At 30.6% G+C, this 19,807-nt stretch overlaps 1 protein-coding gene across 4 annotated transcripts in view; it reads right to left on the bottom strand.

The window, feature by feature from the left end:
- The window catches only part of Ascc3 (activating signal cointegrator 1 complex subunit 3), a 363,263-nt gene that overhangs the window by 207,284 nt on the left and 136,172 nt on the right, over positions 1-19,807 (bottom strand). For all 4 annotated transcript variants that reach the window (XM_076858390.2, XM_076858389.2, XM_076858391.2 and 1 more), the window contains 3 exons: positions 14,417-14,581; positions 5,098-5,274; positions 2,548-2,619 (listed from right to left, as the gene is read on the bottom strand). In XM_076858390.2, coding sequence (XP_076714505.2) covers positions 2,548-2,619; positions 5,098-5,274; positions 14,417-14,581 — 414 coding nt within the window. The remainder of the gene's footprint in view (positions 1-2,547; positions 2,620-5,097; positions 5,275-14,416; positions 14,582-19,807) is intronic.

Here is a 19,807-nt window from a genome sequence, read left to right as displayed (position 1 = left end):
AACAATTCTAAGCAGAGCACAGTGATGCATGCCAGTAATCCCAGTGGCTTGGGAGACTAAGGCAGGAGGAATGCAAGTTCAAGGCAAGCCTCAGTAACTTAGTGAGGCCCTGAGCAGCTTAGCAAGATCCCATGTCAAAATTAAAAACAAAAAGGAGTAGAGATTTGGCTCAGTGGTTAAATGTGGCCCTAGGTTCAATCCTTGGTACAAAAAAAAAAAAAAAGTAAAAAAGAACAATTATAAACAGCATGATAAAGGCTATAGTCCTTTAAGAAAAAAAAAAAAAAAAAAAAGGAAAACATAGATTCAAAGACCTTAAAAGTAGATATGCTACTGTCAGTTAAAGGTATTATTAAGCTACTTTCTTACATTACTTAGAATTTACAACAGTGTATATTTTACATATATGTTTTCACATGGATACATGAGTTTGCTAAAACTTCTTTTTACTCTCCAAATACAATTTATTCCAATGAAAAGCAAGCTTATGATCTATAATAATGTAACAAGTACAATCAGGCCTCTTACTTTATAAGGATCTGTACGTGGGTACCTTATCCATGCTTTCAACCTCATGATTCAACCAAGAACTGACAGAAAATATTTTTTAAAAATCACATCTGTACTGAACACATATAAACATTTCCTTTTGATTATTCCTTAAATAATACCTTGTAACTATTTACATACTACTTACATTGTGATTATGTGGTACAAATAATGTAGAAATTATTTAAAATATACAGGATGATATCTATACATAGGTTAAACACAAATGCTCTGAGTTTTATAAAAGAGACTTGAAAATCAATGATTTTGGTATCTTTTGGGAGACCTACATTTCTGGTAAGTGCTAATTAAAGAGAGGGGAAAAAAAACAATGATTAATATCCTTAATTAGAGAGACAATACAACAACATTCCTATAGTAGCTTCTTATGATTTTTCCCTAATATTTGCAAGTTTGTTCAATTACAAAAGATACTGCAAAGAGTGACAGGTGTTTTCATGGCTAGAGTTAAAAGATAAAACGTCCGTTCCACATTACACTGTATTTATATATTAATTTTCAATATTTAAAAAGAAAAAAATATTTAGTAATATACACAAATAGTGGAATCTATCACAGATTTAAAAAATTTTCTTGTGATGGAAGAAATATCAACACAATTTAAAAATTTGATGTAAAATATTAACTCACAGTTCAAAATAAAAGGGAGACCCAGAATAGCCAACATAACAGTGAAAGAGAAGAAAAAAATCAGAGTACAAGAACATGCTTTATTTTACACAGAACCTTGTTTTCTTCATCTGTCGCGTAATAATAGTTCCAGTCTCAGAGGCTGCTGAAAGATTCACTGAGATAATGAATGTATGATAATTTTATCAGTTTCAGGTATTTATTAAGAGCTAGGGAAAAAATAAGAATTAGGAAAGATCAAACACTACTATTATTATTAATAATTTTGAATTAGTTTAATATTAATTTAGAATAATCAGTATTTATTTTTCAATTAAAAATAACATTAATAAATAGAGTTAAGTTTTAAAAGAGTTTGAAATAAATATAAGAAAGAGGACCAAAAATAAAGATAAAATAAATAATAAAAAAAAGTTATTCTTAAAATTAAGCACATTTTGTTAAGATTATTTAGAAAAACAAATTTCAAAACTGCTTACGAAAAATAGGCAAAATGTTTCCAGGGTGTTTACTGGGTGGTGTCCCATGCTGTGAAGTCACAATGTTATATATATTGGTGCTGCAAAGAAGATTTAATCTGGGGGACAAAAGGTTCTCCTGCACTTAAAAGGAATTTAAAAACCAAAAGGCCAGAAAAACATATCATATGTATTGAAGGTTAACACTGTACATATAAATAAATAAATCCTTTAACAAATCTACCCAAACAAACATAAACAATTGAACTATGATCAATTTTTACATAAGCAATTATTATCATTCTTTTTTTAACTGACAATCTTAATTGAAAAATTTTGGATAAAAATGAGTTTTAAAATAAAATTGCTATTCTCTTTTCTCTTACTTTGCAGTGGTGGAGATCTAAATAGGGGCTTTGTGCATACTAGGCAAGCAAGCACTCTATCACTGAGTTACACACCTATCCCCAAACTGCTTAATTCATGAACACCATAAAACAATACAAAATGTTATTTTATATGTGTGTGTGTTTCAATTAAAACAAATTCATAAAAATAGTAATAATAATTTAACACTAAAAATTTTGTATTACGTAAGAAGATATGGATTAAAAATATGAGCTAATACAGATTGGTGCTTTTTTAAACTTTAATTTTTGTATTAAAAATGTCAAACAAAATGCATGACCTATTAATAGTGGGATGTCAATATTATCTATGATTATTTTTGTGGGATATGATTACTTACTGAGTACAGCAATTTTTAAGAAATAAAACCTTTGAGTCACTGTCCCATAATTCAAAGAAAAGTTTTCCATGAATAATCTAAAAATTAGAAATTTTTATCAATAAGTAGTCTTTAAAAAATGATAAAATAAATTAAGTGTACCTGGTGTCCAGCTTTTACTTGCTTCAAAACACTTTCATAGCATACTTCATCCATGTTATTCAACTGCTGCATCTTAAAGTTTATAAAACATAAAAAATATCAAATAAAATGTTATAAGCTTTCTACCTAGAAATAAAATTTCATCAATTATAATGCATCCTTTTTTTTTTTACCTCTTAGACTAGTATACACAGAAGCAACAAATACATAAAACTTCCCATAAGAAACAAATACAATGCAATTAAAACTACTGATGAAATACTTCAAAGATTCAGATTGCCCCTTCCTCTTACTCATAGATAGAATGCCAAGTTTTTAAAAGACACTATCTTTAAGAATAATACACTAGTTATAGATATTTTAGAATAACTTTAAAAGTTCTCTCTACTTTCCCTAGAAAAGGCTGCTTTTCTTTTATTTCATTCCATAATCTATATATACATTTTTCCTTTTTAATTCTCAAAGTTGTGAGAACACTTCAGGTGGGATGGCAAATGGCATATTGAGATGGATCCTAGGAAACAGACAATTTCTGTAATGTGTATTTTTTCACAGAAACAGTTTTCAGATTAATTAGAAAACCTAATATACAAACTGAATTAAAAAAAGGGTTTCCTTTTCCCTATTAATGATGAGGAAGTGTCTAACAAAAAAGGTAAGAAGGTGAGGAAAAGGTTCATGTATGTGTGAAATGAATATAATTTGGATTTTTTATTTCAATAAAATAAACATTTTTAAAATCTAGAACTATTTTAAATGATAGTGGCTAAATAGGTTAGGGTGATCATAGGATAATTTATTTCCACCAATGACTTAAAAAAAAAACCCTATTATCACCAAATAAATCCCAATAACTTTTCAGTACACTTTGGGTTGAATTCTGTACAAAGCCCTTAGTCCAAATATTGAACATTACTTATAGCACTTTGTCATATTCTTTTCTAACAACGGGATCATATTATGAATTTTGGAATGAAATTGGGAAGTCTACAAGGATGTCTTCTTATAATAAATGACAAAATAACAACTGGTTATAAAACATATTGACAACACCTTGGGGGAAGACTTAATGGTTACCCATTGCATATTTCAAGTTAGCATAATACTAATAAATTTAATAAGACAAAAGTCTACATTTATTTTAAAAAGCATAATTCACTATTTACACTATTTAAATATATAAGTTTTAAAAATTTCTAAATTTCTAAATCTTCAAAATAATTGATAGCTCATCTTCTGACACCATTCCTTTCATGAGTATGATGCTAACATATTGTGATAAAAATTTTAATTAGTTTTAAGGATTTATCAATTTGTATGATGCAGTTGAAAGAAAATAAGTTTTAAGATGAATGACAGAAATCTGTAACAATTTTCTTTTCCTAATATCTCTATGATAACCATCTGCTAACATTTAAATATAAAGCAAAATATAATCTAAAGCCATAAAGAAGCAGTTCCACATTTATCACTCTGATACATTAAAATGAACTAAATAATCAAATATATATTAAACATGACTGAAAAAACAAGCATCAAGTAATACTAGAGAGCACTTAAAACAATCAACAAATATTTTAATATTCATATAATATTACCATATTGTGATATTTATTATGAATAAATCTGAACAAGATCTCTAAAATTTGAAAGATCTAACTGCAATGCAATGCAATGCAATTAGTGTACATATCTATTGTAACAGTCATTTCTAAAATCTATTAGCGAATATTTAACTTACAATAGTATAAGGCTCTATTTTACAAATAAAATATTTTTTTAGAAAGAAGTAAATTAACACAATAAAGAACAAGTTTGACATGATAGCATATGATTGCATCTTGTTCTCTTTACTAAGGAGGTCAAAAGGCTGTAAGTTTTATCATACATCCTATAGTTATTTCTTCTAAAGAAAAATATAGGTTGTTGAAGAGAATAATAAAAAATAAATGTTAAACACAGTTTTGTATAAAATGTTAAACAAAGTTTTCCTTCATATTATCAAATTAGTCTGTAATAAGCACTCTAATAATGCAAATAGTACTACTTAAATAGTACTACTTAAGGAATTAGATAAGCAAAGTTTTGAAGCACTATATAGAATTTTAGAAATGACATTATATATATATGATAATTATAAAACATTTTAAATTAAACATAATATCTCCCCTTATGGTTGCTACCACAAAATTATTTTTCATTATATAATTTATCTTATTATTTTGTTAACATTATATTAAAATATTTATTACTGGTTTAGTAGAGCTCTCATTGTTTTACAATGGGTTTCAGTCAAAGGAACTTTCTGAAATTTTACTAAGAACACAAAATATACATTGAAAATAGCAATACAAACTACTACAAGCACCTTTCTGTAAGATGTATTCAACTACCAGTCATTGAGGACGTATATTTGATTTTGTCTTAGAAAGCACATTAGGAATGCTACTAAAATAGTCTTTTGCAGTCTTAATTTCCAGACAAGCATTCAACAGTAAGTCAACATAAATATTTTTTAGAAAAATATAATTATTAAAATGAGTATTTTACCTTATTTGCACTTTTAATCCCCAAAAATGTCTGTCCAAGAGGTACTGGACGAAAACGGCCATCAAAGTAGAAAAGTCCAATGTAGGGATTAACATGTAAAAATGTAGCAACATCAAGGTAGTTGGGTAAGGTTGCAGACAGTCCAAGTATCCTTATCATACTCTGTGTGGATTCAACCTACATGGGTTATGTTAATTGGAAGTTACTTTAAATAAGTATGGGTTGTTTACATTAATTTAACTAAAATCAGTATTATGTGTCCTATTAATAGGACCTTCTAAAAATTGTAGAAGGAAATCAGTTCAGACATCAACTGAGGGTCTTACCATGCAAAACTCTAAAGCTCACAATTCACAACCTTGATCCAACAGATACATAATAGAACTCCCTACTTTAAAAATATGCATAGGAATTTATATTAAATAGCAATAAAAATTTATAACAATGTAACATATTATTAGGTCAACAAAAACTCATTAACTTCCTCAAACTAAAAACATTTAGGGTAAATTCTCTGATAACAATGTAATATACCCACAAAGATAATATTAATGGATGGTCAAAACTTCCAATCAACACCATAGTGGCACAAACCTATAATCCCAGAGGCTTGGGAGGCTCAGGCATGAGTACTCCAAGTTCAAAAATCAGCCTCAGCAACTCAGCAAGGCCCTAAGCAACTTAGGGAAACCCTGTCTCAAAATTAAAAAAAAAAAAAAAAAAAAATTGAAAAGGGCTGGGGATGTGGCTCAGTGGTAAAGTGCCTTTGGATTTAATCCCTAGTACCAAATACAAAAATCAAAACCAAAACCCACAAAGCTTCTATTCATTTGGTAATTAAAACACACCATTATGATCTCATGATGCTGCTATCAATTTCACAGCCGTTTTTTTGAGGAAGTTGTTGACAAATCAGCTGAATCTAATTTGTTAGACTCAATAAGCAAATCAGCCCAATATGAATAACAGTAATACTCCCAGAATTACTCCTCCATCAACACTGGAGTACCACTTAATCTGTAGGAACTAAGGATGCAAAACTAAATAAGACCCATGTAGAGAATATATATAGAAGTATAAATAGGAAGAATCAAAAACTGACAGAATTGGGTGGAAATCAAAATATACACACATATAGAACACATCACCATCAATTTGTTTTCACTAAAGAAATCATACAGATATCAGCAAAAACCCAAACCAAACTGAACCAAATGCAAAGAACTCCAAATAATGGAATATTATATTATCACACCTGTCATTTAAGAAAACTCCTTCATTATACAAAGTAATTAGAATGATTTTAATTACTCTATAGTTATATATAGTGTCCATAGTAATCTGGAAAGAAATAGAAGTTATATTTCTTTTTAAAATTATTATTTAAAATAAAAAATTTACTGAACAAAATTTTAAGCTCATTTGATGTTACACACCTGGTCCCCTAGCAATCACCAAAGACATTTTTCTGCTAAAAATCCATTGTAGAACAAGCATGTTTTTAATCTAAAAGTATAACTCATAATTTTAACATAATGAAGTCCTTTGAGAAATACTTTACTTGAAATAAGAAAAATTTGGAGTTTTATGTCCTAAACCAGATCCCAGCTTTTTACGCCACAGATATTTCCCTAAAGAGTCCATTGTTCAAAATGATATAAAAATAGTGCTTTAAAGATTTATTTTTATCATTTAACACAAAAATGAGGGACTAAACTTTCATGTTTCGCCTCACACAAAAAAATCTAAATTTGGACAGTCTCCCTACTCAGTGAAATCAAAGTAACTGAGACAACTAATACCAGATCAATGTTGTTGAATACAACATATTTAAGAGTTCTTGTATTTCTATCTTTTCTAAATTTCTCCCCATCATTTCATGTGTGTTGGGTATTTAGTCTCGTCTCTAGCACGTAATTTCAGATCATGGACAGAAACTTCACTGGAACAGCTTCCTGTCACAGGTCTACATTAGTAACAAATATAGAATGATGTAAAACACTGCCATCTACGGGGCACATATGGTAATCACAATAAACAAAAAACAGGAACTTTGCTTCTATTAAACACTCATGAGCACTGCACTAATATATTGGAAATATGAGAATCATAAACACAGTAGTCAACATGTATGTCTACTTTTCAACAGCTGTTAAAATCAGAAAGAAAGATCAGGATTTAATAATCTTTACTATCCAGCTAAGGAATTTGAAAATATTTTTAAGATAATAAACAATTATTTAGCAAATGATTATAAGGAAACATAAATGGAAAATGATTATGGAGATGATAATGTGAGGTATGAATTAATATATTACTTAATTATAAATTATATGTCCATAACATTATATCTTAAGATTAATTATATATTTATATAATTAAATGATACATAAAATATCCCATTTTATACCATTTATCATATTTATAAACCATATATAAAATCATATTCTATATTTATATTTGCAAAAACATTTATGAAGATATGATTGCTTTAAACATATACAAGTTACATGCATATGGGTGGGTGTATGTATGTGTGTACATATATACAGAAAGAATTAGCAGCAAGACTACATTCTACTTTCTCCCTCTATGGGGACAAAGGGGTAAAGAAGAGAAAGCTGTCCTAGTTAAATAAATCCCCTTATAAAAAGATGTGAATGATAGACCTTCTGGCAAATGTACTAATGCTATTTACTTGGCCTCTAATGTTTTATACTTGCAGGAAATTCTTTATCTGTGGGATGCTTTTAACTGGATGGACATGGTCCAACAAGTTCATTGCAGGTAAATGTAGAATGTATGAATTCATGCAGCATGGTTTCCTAAACAATTTGAACTACGCTATTTAAGTATTTAGGTATAAAATGAAAATGTTTCATGATCAAAATACCTCTCTTTTGTGTAAAAAGTGTACTGAATACTTCTTTTTGAGGTCTTATACATAAAATCTGTACCAGAACATATCCACTGTAGTAAAAAAGGACTTGGAGATACTTCTCAATGCTTCAACTATATTTTACAACTAGTTATACCTGTGAAATTATTATTAAATTGATATTAGCTAAAATATTTAATTTTTATAAATCTTCTTTGAACATTTCAACCCTCTGTATTTATGTGCATATATACATATTTTTCATTTATATGATAAAAGTGATCATATATCCCAAGAATACTGTACCTTTACTTTTAAAAAAAAATTTTTTTTAGTTGTAGGTGGATACAATATCTTTATTTTATTTATTTAAATGTGGTGCTGAAGATCAAACCCAGTGCCTCACATGTGCTAGGAGAGTGCTCTACTGATGAGCTACAACCCCAGCCCTGTCCCTTTACTTTTTAAAAAAATATTTATTTTTTAATTATAGGTGGACACAATATCTTTATTTTATCTTTATGTAGTGCTGAGGATGGAACCCAGTGTCTCATGCACAGTAGGCGAGCACTGTACCTCTGAGCCACAATCCTAGCCCCCTGTCCCTTTACTTTTAAGAAATCATTTTTCCAGCTTGCTGCATATTCTTTCATGTACACATATACACCTCATTCTACACCAGCCTAAAAATAATTTAAATTATATTTTCTGATGACATACTATATTTAGAAAATCAAAAAACAAATAAAAACTCTACCAGAAGACTGCTGGAGCTTATGAACAAATTTAGCACAACAGCAGGATAAAACATCAACACTCATAAATCAATAGCTTGCCTTTACTCCAATAATAAGTCTGCTGAGAAAAAATTATGAAAATTATATAATTTACAAAAAACTAAAACCAAAAAAACCCAAAAACATTGGGAAGAAATCTAATCAAGGAGGTGAAAGACCTCTACAATAAAAACTTATAACACTGAAGAAAGAAATTAAAGAAGACCTTAGAAAATGGAAAGACCTCACATATTCTCAGACAGGCAAACAATATTGTCAAAATGACCCTATTACCAAAAGTTACAGATTCAAAGTAATCCCTACCAAAGTACTGATGACATTTCTCACAGAACTAGAGAAAACAGTTCTAAAATGTATTTGGAAGAATAGCCAATGCAACACTGAGCAAGAAAAACAATGACAGGAATCACAAAACCTGATTTCACACTGTACTACTGAATTATGGTAAGAAAAACAGCATTGTACTGACATAAAAATACACAAGAAGACCACTGGAATAGAAAAGACATGAAAATAAACCCACACATATACAGTCATCTGATCCTTGACAAAGGTGCCAAACTACATGTTAGACAAAACAGCCTTTTAACAAATGGTGCTAGTACAATTGAATATCCATATGTAGAAGAATGAAACTAGATCCCTATCTTTCACTCTGTGCAAAAGTCAATTCCAAGAGGATCAAATACATAGGAATTAGATCAGAAAGTATGCAACTCCTGGAAGAAACCATAGGTCAACATTCCAATAAAGAGGTAAAGGCAATGACTTTGTCAACAGAACATCTAAAACTTAGGAAATAATAACAAGAGTTAATAAACGGCAGGACATCAAATTAAAAAACTTCTGCATAGCAAAGAAAACAAAAACATACAAAAAGTCTATGGAATGGGAGAGAAATATTTGGTAGCTATTATTCTGACAAACGATTAATATCTAGAATGTATAAAATATATATCTATAAAAAACTTAACACCAAAAAAGCTCAAATAATAAATGAAAAAAAAGGAACTAAACAGACATTTCTCAAAAGAAAAAACACAAAGACAATGAATACATGAAAAAAGTGTTCAACATAAGTAGCAATCAGGGATATGCAAATCAAAACTACACTGATTTCATCTCACTTTAGTTAGAATGCAATTACCAAGAACACAAATAATAATAGATGCTGGGGATGGGGAACAAAATGTATACTCATGCATTGCTGGTGAGACTGCAGATTAATACAACCACTCTGGAAAGCAGTGTAGACATTCCTCAAAAAACTAGAAATGGAACCATCTTTATGACTCAACTATCCTACTCCAAGGTGTTTATCGAAAAGAACTAAAAATCAACATAGTATAGCAATATAGCCGCCTCAATGTTTAATGCAGCATGATTCACAGTGTCAAATTATGAAATCAGCCCACATGTCTTTCAATTAATGACTGGATGAGGAAAATGTGATATACATATACAATGAAGTTTTAACCAGCCATTAAAAACGAATGAAATTATGGAATTTGTTGGTAAATGGATGGACATAGAAAACATTATGCTAAGTGATAAGCCAGACTCAGTCAGGGGTTGAATATTTTCTCTCATATACAGAAGCTACACCAAAATGGAGGGTGGGCAGTGATTACATGAAACCAGAAAAGATCAGTGGAACAAAGAAAGAAGGTAGAGAGAGAGAAGGTATAGAAAAAGTTAAGAACTCAGGAATGAAAGTGACCAAATTATGTTATGCACATACACACCGCAATGAATTCCTCCTTCACTGTGTATCTATAAAGTACCAATTAAGTTCATAATCCAATTGAGTCAAATGTATGAAAGATGATTTATCATGAGCTTTGTAATGTTTTGAACAACCAAAAAAAAAAAAACTATAAATAAATATAAGAATAACCAGTAGATAAGAAGGGGAACTGGGAGAGCAAGAAAAGAAAGGGAAGGAGAAAGTACTAGAGACTGAAATGGAGCAAATTAATTCCATGCATGTATGATGTCAAAATGATCCCCACTATCATGTTTAATTATAATGGACTAACAAAAACATTTAAAAATGTAAATAAAAACAAAAACTTTGTTTTGTTTACCATTATATCTAAAGCACCTAAAACTATGATCTGGCAAAATGTAAGTGCTTAGTAAGTATTCACTGGGTAATATAATGAACAAAAGTACACATATAGCATACTTTTTATGATACACAAATAAATAGAACAGCTTGTTTGCTCAATGAATAATAACATAGACTATTTTAAGCCCAGGTCATATGGCCCTACCTTATTCTTTTTAAAGATAGAATTTCATTTGTATGAACATACTGAAATATATTAAACCATTTCTGGTATTGAATATTTGGATGGTTTTCAAAATGTTTTGATGTAAAAAGAGAACTTTGGGCTAGGGGTGTATTTCAGTATATAGCCTTGTCTCTTTCAGTATATAGCATGTGTTAAGCAATGGGTTCAATCCACAGCATTCAAAAAAAAAAAAAAAAAAAAAAGAGCGGGAGGAGAGCTTTAGTGAATACTAGTACTAATACATCTTTGTGAGTTTGTGTTATTATTTCCATAGTTTAGATTCCTAGAAGTAAAAACATAGGGTTGATGTTAGTGAATGGAATTACATTTCATTTTCAGTTTTGCTAATCTAATAGAAATATTGGTTTGGATTTCTTTCAAGTATCTTTTCAATCTTTCTCAGTATGCTTATTTCTATTGAAAAGTGTGTAACAAATAATTTCTGATATGCAGTCACTTGAATTTTAACTTTTAGGGTGATATCCTTACTATCATGACTGGGCAGAATATTTTAATATTTACACAATGAAATGTGGCACAGTTTTCCTTTATAACATTTGGAGTTTATGATGTTGCTTAGATATCCACTCCAAAGTTACCAAAAAAACCCTCTTCTATATTTGCTGCAATGCACTGAGAGTTTGTTTGATACAATTAAATCATTAATGCCTAGAATTTTATACTTCATTTACTAGAAGGTATACATAGGAACATTTAAAACTCGGTTGGCACAAAATATCATTTCCTAAAGTTTTATATATTAAATTCCTATGCATGGATATGGATCAGAGATCTTCAGGATATGAAATATAAAATAACTGTTATTAAACTAGATATTCAGATGGAATGTTAAGGAAGTAGGAAAATCTGGCTGTATCTTCCAGGGTTTTGGCTTAGAAACAAGTGGAGTACAATCTTATTTATACTGATACAGAAAAGATAACAGAGTTGTAACATGATTAGCAAAGATATTTATGGAAAACTAAAGCAGAAACATAAAGCTGAATTTGAATGTAGGTAGAAATCAGCAGAAAAAAATTTTTAAATACAATATTTACATATATACACACACAGGTTGAGCATCCCTAATTTAAAAATCTGAAATTCAAAATGCACCCAAATTTGAAACTTTTTGAGTAGCAACATGCTGCCACAAATAAAAGATTCCACACCTGAAATTTTATGTCGGGTCATAGTAAAAATGTAGGTACACTAAAACTATGGTATATAAAATTACCTTCAAGCTATGTGTCTAAGATGTATATGAAACATAAGTGAATTTTGTGTTTAGGTTTGGGTCTCATTCCAAAGAATTTCATTATTGGTATGCAAATATTCCAAAATCCTCTTCCCTACCAAAAAATATCTAAAATATGAGGCACTCTGGACTCAAATATTTTAGAAGAGGGATACTCAACCTGTATACACACACACACACACACACACACACACACACCCCCCATCTGTAATGACATATAAAGATTTAGGTAAGGTAGGCACAAAAGTATTGTTTTCTTGGATACATATTTAGAATGAAAAAAAATTTCAGGTAACAGAATCTTAGAGAATATAAACATTAATAATGAAGACAGGAGAGAAGTAAAGGAGCCTGAGAAAGAGCAGATAGATGGGGAAAAAGTCATGTAAAAAATTAGGACAGGGTATCATCATGGATCCAAAGCAAACAAGTTTCAAGACTGAGGAATGATGAGTAGTATCCAATATCAAAATTACTAACATCACAAGTTAAAAAAGACTGGGTTTGAAAACTATCCTTTGGTAACTGGTGATACTGGTAAAAATATTTTATGTATGTTGATTGAGTTCAAGCAGTGACCAGACTGCAGAGGTTGAAAAATCAAAAGGAAAACAGTGAAGATACATTAATATTTCAAGAAGCTAGGTGGTAAGGAAATTTATGGAGCAAAATTATTGGAGAAGGATAAATTTGAGGGAAGTTTTCTGGTATAGATCAAAAGACTTTTTAATTCTATTACGCTAACGAGACAGTGGCCACTAAGAGACAGAAAATAAAGATATAGAAGAAAGAAAAGGGGTAACTTACAGAGTCAAATAAATGGGGTCTGAGGCAAGGGGAAAAGAGACCTCTAAGAAAAGGTTAAGAATATAATGATGGAATCCTTATGATGGCAGGAGGAGAGGCAGGATTCTTTTCTGGTTAGGGGAAAGAACAGAATTTGAGGAGTTCAAGCATGAAGGACTTTATTTCCTTTCAGTAAAAAGTGCTCTCATTTAAGAATGAGGCATGACAAAATGTGGGAGAGTGATAAAGGAGACTAAGGAAGCTTAGTAATGGTCACATTAGGGAAATAGAAGAAAAGCTGCTTAGATGTTACAGGGTAATCCCAGCAATTCAGGTAAATTCAGAACCCATGAATATGTAGTGTATATCATATTCTATGAATATATACTGACACTAGTCTACACCACTGTGTGATCTTCTCCTCTAATGATGAGCAGTCTGGCTAGAAATAGACACAATTCAGCTGACTTGCTGTTGTAATTTTGCCAGGTACTCAGAGGTAAGTAACTTAAGGTTTTTGACAACAGACTGATTGGTCATCAGGTCTTGGCTATTTTAGGAAGAATACTAAGGCAAGAGAATATGAATAAAAGACAATAACAAATGGGGAGTTGAGGAAACGGAGTTCTTAATGAGTTTGAAAAACCTGTGTTCATCTATTTTCCATACATGTACAATCTACCAGAAAACTTCACTTTAATATCCATGACTATTCTAAGAGTTCATATCCTTTCACTTATTAAAAAAAAAATAGCCAACAAAGAATATCCTAATACTCCTGGCATTGGTGAATTTACCAATTATTTGTTTCTACTATTTTATAAATTACCAAAAAGGCCCAAACCTAGAAACAACATAAACATGCCCCTTTAAAAAAAAAATATTAGTTAAAATTATGGCTATGTGGCAATCAAATCTTATTTTATCCAATATATGAGAAAAAATATAAATCACATTCAGATTTTTGGAGGATACAATGCAGAGAAGAACTATATTTTACAACATAGTTCCTTATGTTGTAAAATATTTTAATTCTGACTAGTGAATATTGGATCAACTTTACAACACAGGTTTAGAATAGAAGTTTTCCTATACTTATTTTGATTAAAGAGACATCAATGAAATAAGATTTGGAACAAACTAAATAGTTAATGTGAAAATGAAACAGTTAAGTGTTTCTTCATACTAAAATTACCTTTATCCCCGAGAATAATGCATATCAAGTTTTCCTTTGAATTCTATATTTTAGGATTAAAAACTTACTCGTTTTCTCAAAATAAACTTACAAATAACTTTCTCTTACCTGCCGTAAAGTACGTGCAACTATGCTTTCTAATACTGGTCCTCTATCTTCATGCAGCAAATGAACTTCATCAAGAATAAGGAGTTTTACAATTTGGGAAAGAGCAACATCCCCAACACTCTTTCTTGTCACTACATCCCATTTTTCTGGTGTGGTAACAAGCATCTATAACAAAAGAAAAGACAACCAAAAATAGTGGAAAAGTCAAATACATTATTTAAGTTTCATTTGTATCATTCAAAAATAAATATTTTTGTGGCCACTTTTACTCATATATAATAAAATGTGTTTAAAATACCCCAAAATAACATTTAATTTACAATAGACAACAGTAAATTCAAGAAAATTTTTCCTTAAGCTATAATTTTAAGCAGTTATTTAAAGCTCTGAAGGTAACTATAGTGTAAAATGTACAAATCACACACACATACACACATTTGTAATGTAAAATAAAAATAAATTTTTTTGAAAGTAACATATATTGATAGGCATTTTTATTTGAAAAAGGTCCAGGAGTAAAAGCAGCCTGAAAAGGAGATTAAAAGAATGCTCATCAGTACTAAGCCTATTCCAATTTAGGAGAAACTACCATTGAAACTCAGTTTTCAAATACCGCCCTTTAATAGCAACTGGTATATACACTACCTACACTAAAAACACATATTTGGTGAAGGGTAACAAATACACATAGCAACCCCAACAGTGGGACTCAGGGGATAAGAAATTTTGATGCAATAAGTAGGCTCAGAGTTTTTATGTAAACTTCATAAAAGCAGACCATTTAGCATGAAGCTGGAATTATAAATCTATTTACTTTTTCATAGTGAGTTGTTTGGATCCTCTAAAAGCAGAGTGGCAGAACAAAAAAATCAGAATTTAGTATCTACTGTGGAAATGGATTAGGAAATAGTCCATCAACAGATGGTTCAAAAAATGCATGAGATAACCAATAAAAACCAAAGTTGTATCTTAGAGTAGTTTTAATTTGCATTTCTCTGATTGCTAGAGATGATGAGCATTTTTTCGTATGTTTGTTGATTGATTGTATATCCTCTTCTGAGAAGTGTCTGCTCAGGTCCTTGGCACATTTATTGATTGGATTATTTGGGTTTTTTTTTGTGGGGGTGCTTATCTTTTTGAGCTCTTTATATACCCTAGAGATTAGAGCTCTATCTGATGTGTGAGGGGTAAAAATTTGTTCCCAGGATGTAGGCTTCCTATTCACCTCACATATTATATCTTTTCTGAGAAACAACTTTTTAGTTTGAATCCATCCCATTCGTTGATTCTTGGTTTTAATTCTTGTACTATAGGCATCTTATTAAGGAAGCTGGGGCCTAGTCCTACGTGATGGAGATTAGGGCCTACTTTTTCTTCTATTAGACGCAGAGTCTCCAGTAAGAGTGGCAGCCATTATGAAGACAGACAACAACAAGTGCTGGCGAGGATACTGGTGGGACTGCAAATTGGTGCAGCCAATTTGGAAAGCAGTATGGAGATTCCTTGGAAAACTGGGAATGGAACCACCATTTGACCCAGCTATTATTCCTCTTCTCGGACTATACCCAAAGGACCTAAAAACAGCATACTACAGGGACACAGCCACATCAATGTTTATAGTAGCACAATTCACAATAGCTAAACTGTGGAGCCAACCTAGATGTCCTTCAGTGGATGAATGGATAAAAAAAAAAAAATGTGGCATTTATACACAATAGAATATTACTCAGCAATAAAAAACAATAAGATCATGGCATTTGCAGGGAAATGGATGGCATTAGAGAAGATTATGCTAAGTGAAGTTAGCCAATCCCAAAAAAACAAATGTCAAATGTCTTCTCTGATATAAGGGGGGTGATTCAAAATGGGGTTGGGATAAAGAGCAAGGGAGGAAGATTACCTCTAGATAGGGAATAGGGGTGGGAGGGAGGATGGGAATAGCAAGAATAGCTCAAGAAGTTGGCCTTCATTATACAAAATTCATGTATGAAGATTTGAATTTGGTGTCAACATACCTTATATACAAACAGAGATTTGATAAATTGTGGTATAAAGGTATATTAAGAATTGCAATGCAAAAAAATTATGAATGTAATGCACTCCTCTATTGTGATGTATGTAAGAAATAATTAAAAAAAAACAAAGTTCTTAACCAGTATATCAAACTATAGTGACTGATAATAATCAACAACTAAATTGTGCTTTGCCGGGTAAACTGGAATGGGGGCTAAATTATTGTCCTCAACAATTTATTTATTTCATTTTGATATTAGTTTGTCTGTCTTGAAGTCACTGTGGAGATGATAATCTTAGTTTTTTAGATCAGAAATGAATAAATTCTTAATACACAATCCTGCTGAACTAGCAATATCATTGCTATCATTTTTTAATGAACTGTCAACTGCAAAATTTAGCAGGTAACATTGTACAGAACAATAAGTAGCAAGCACAACGAAGTAGATTAAACAATGCATATTTAAAGTGTGAAGTACTACAAATCCAAATGACTTGGCTAACTTAGTAAATTTAAAATGGCAATGATGAGACTACAAATTTTTACAGAAAAATATGCTACTAGAATTAGGTATAAACAGACCTAAAATGAATTTTGAGATCTCAAACATATAAAACATTTACTGGCCATTAATTAATATTTTTTATCATGCTACAATAAATTAAACAGAACTTCTGTGAATATTGACAAAACCAAAACAACACAAGATATGTTATTATAAATACACATAGAAATAACCTACTAACAATCCTTTTTATTAAAAGTCCTTGACTAAAATGAATGTTTTCTCTCATATGTAGAAGCTAGATCAAAATAAGGGAAAGGAAGAAAAGGGGAAAGGGGATCTCATGAATTTAGCAGAAAGGTCAGTAGACTAGAGGAAGGGAATGAAGGATGGGAGGAGGGACAGGGAAAGGAACAGTGGTATGAGTCTGCTCAAACTTTCCTATATACAAATATGAATATACTACAGTGAACTTCACCTTTAATGTATATCCATAGTGCACTATGGAAGGAAGGAAGGAAGGAAGATGAGTAGAGGAAAGGAAATGGGGAAGGGAAGAGGACAGGTAAAAGAGAAGTACAGGGAATTAAACTGGGGAAATTATATTCCATGCTTATTTAGTTATGTCAAAATGACCCCCGTTGTTATGCATAACTAAAATTAATAAAAAATAAATGCCCTTGAGAAATATGCCCATCTGTTAAAAAAGTAGAAATTCTCCAAAACTGGAAATGAGTGGCACATGAAAATATAAAATAAGGGCTGGGGATGTGGCTCAAGCAGTAGCGCGCTCGCCTGGCATGTGTGCGGCCCGGGTTCGATCCTCAGCATCACATACGAACGAAGATGTTATGTCCGCCGAAAACTAAAAAATAAATATTAAAAATTCTCTCTCTCTCTCTTTAAAAAAAAATAAAATATAAAATAAAATAAAGAAGCCATTTTATTAGTAGGAAATATTAAGAAGGCTATGAAGTAAACTATTAAATGAATTATTAAATGATAATAATAAATACGAAGCTTGGCTATCTATCTCACCTCAAATTTGGAACACTGTGTTAGTATTTTCTTATAATTAACTGAATTTCAGAGATAATAATGTACCAATTAAATTGTGATATCAAAAATTTCAAACATCAAATATACTACCAAATCTTAAAAATTCTTTCTAGTATTTTGTTTTCTATACTTTCAGCACATTAAGAAGTGAGTTCATTTATCTCACTGTGTCACCACCACTCTCATTCCCTGAACTAAAATTTCTAGAAAATAAAGTATTACATTGCTTAATGAATTGAAAATCATGCAAGAGATTTCCATCTGCTCTTGGTTTTAAGCCATAGGTTAACTGTCAATATTTTTACTGTCAACTTAAATTTCTCTCAGTACATATACTTATTAGTTCCTCAGCAGTGTAAAAATCATTATTTGAAACAGTTACAATTTTAGCTTGTCCACTGGGAAAATGACATCCTAAAGATATTTACTTACCACCATTATGATAAAAAGTTGGTATATTCAATTTTAAAATGAGCATCAATTTGACAGAAAAACCAAAGAACCTAAGACTTGATAGAATTAATTCATCAGATATTTCACCTAAATATCATTATTAAAAATTACAATACTCAGTTTTCCATGAATGTTTCATAACTGTTCAATTGTTCTTTTCCAAAGGTTAAATATATTCCTTCTTCAGGAGGGAAAGAGAAGAGAAAAACATGAATTTTAATCTGAGCTTTTTAATAATTTTTTGCATAACCCAATAATTGGACACTACAGCAAACCCTTTATCAAAACACACCAGAGAGGAAGTGTATCATTGAATGAAAAATGTCATGCATGAATCCAGGTATTCACAGACTTGTCCTAAATAGAATTGTTTGAATTTTGAAGTAAGAATTATGAAAGCAATCACAAAGATCATAAAGCTTCTTGCCAAATAATTCCTGTGAAAGGAATGAGTTTTGAGTGTGTATTTTACATTCTGTTCCTTTCTCTCTCAACATATTAATAGGCTTAACTAATCTAATGCTCCTTGAGAAAATGCAAACACTCCAGAGGTAAAAGAGCTGTCACTATATCAACCAGCTAGCAATTACAGGCAGATGATCAGTTCCTACCAGCCAAGCTTTTGAGTTTACCAGAAATTACATTGTTCCTAAATATATTTGCATTCATATTTTCTGCTACAAATGCTTACTGAACGTAATAAGATGAAAAAAAAAAGTGATTTGTGCTACCAGAGAGGCTTGCTAAAGAGCTGAGCCAGAATGATAAGAAAGCAAGTAAAATAATATTTGGAGGAGACAGAAAAATGGTTCTGAGGGAAAAGAATTTTTCTCTGTCTGATCTCTCCTCCTATTTTTTCCTTTCTTTATCTCTCTTTTAGTCAAAGGTCAAGTGTCTTCTCTGATATGAAGAAGCTAATGCAAAATAAAGGGAGATTAAAAAGAAAAGAAAAAATGAGTCAATGGAACAAAAGTGGGGAGAAGGAATATTATTAAACAGTTATTTAAAAAAATTATTTTGACTATCAGTATTTTGTTTAATTGAGGCAGATAGTTATAAATAAAAGATTTAAATTTTTAAATCAAAAGACATACAAGAAATTTAAAAGGTTAAAAGTATAATTTCTTGCCTTTATAATATTTGAAACTATTTCAAAATTTAAAATTTTTGGTACTTAAGTCTTAGAAAATTAAAAAAGTCATATAAACTAAACACATAAATGTCCTTTTTAAAGCAGAATGATAAAATACAGATTATAGCCACTGAAATTCCAGAGTACATTACTACTATACCATTATTTTAAGTGCCACTAAGAAGGCAAAATTCTACCACCAAAAACATTTTCAAAATGTATCTTACA

This window comes from Callospermophilus lateralis, chromosome 6 (genome assembly GCF_048772815.1).
Source record: "Callospermophilus lateralis isolate mCalLat2 chromosome 6, mCalLat2.hap1, whole genome shotgun sequence".
Taxonomy (NCBI): domain Eukaryota; kingdom Metazoa; phylum Chordata; class Mammalia; order Rodentia; family Sciuridae; genus Callospermophilus; species Callospermophilus lateralis.
This window is presented reverse-complemented; position numbering and strand designations above follow the sequence as displayed.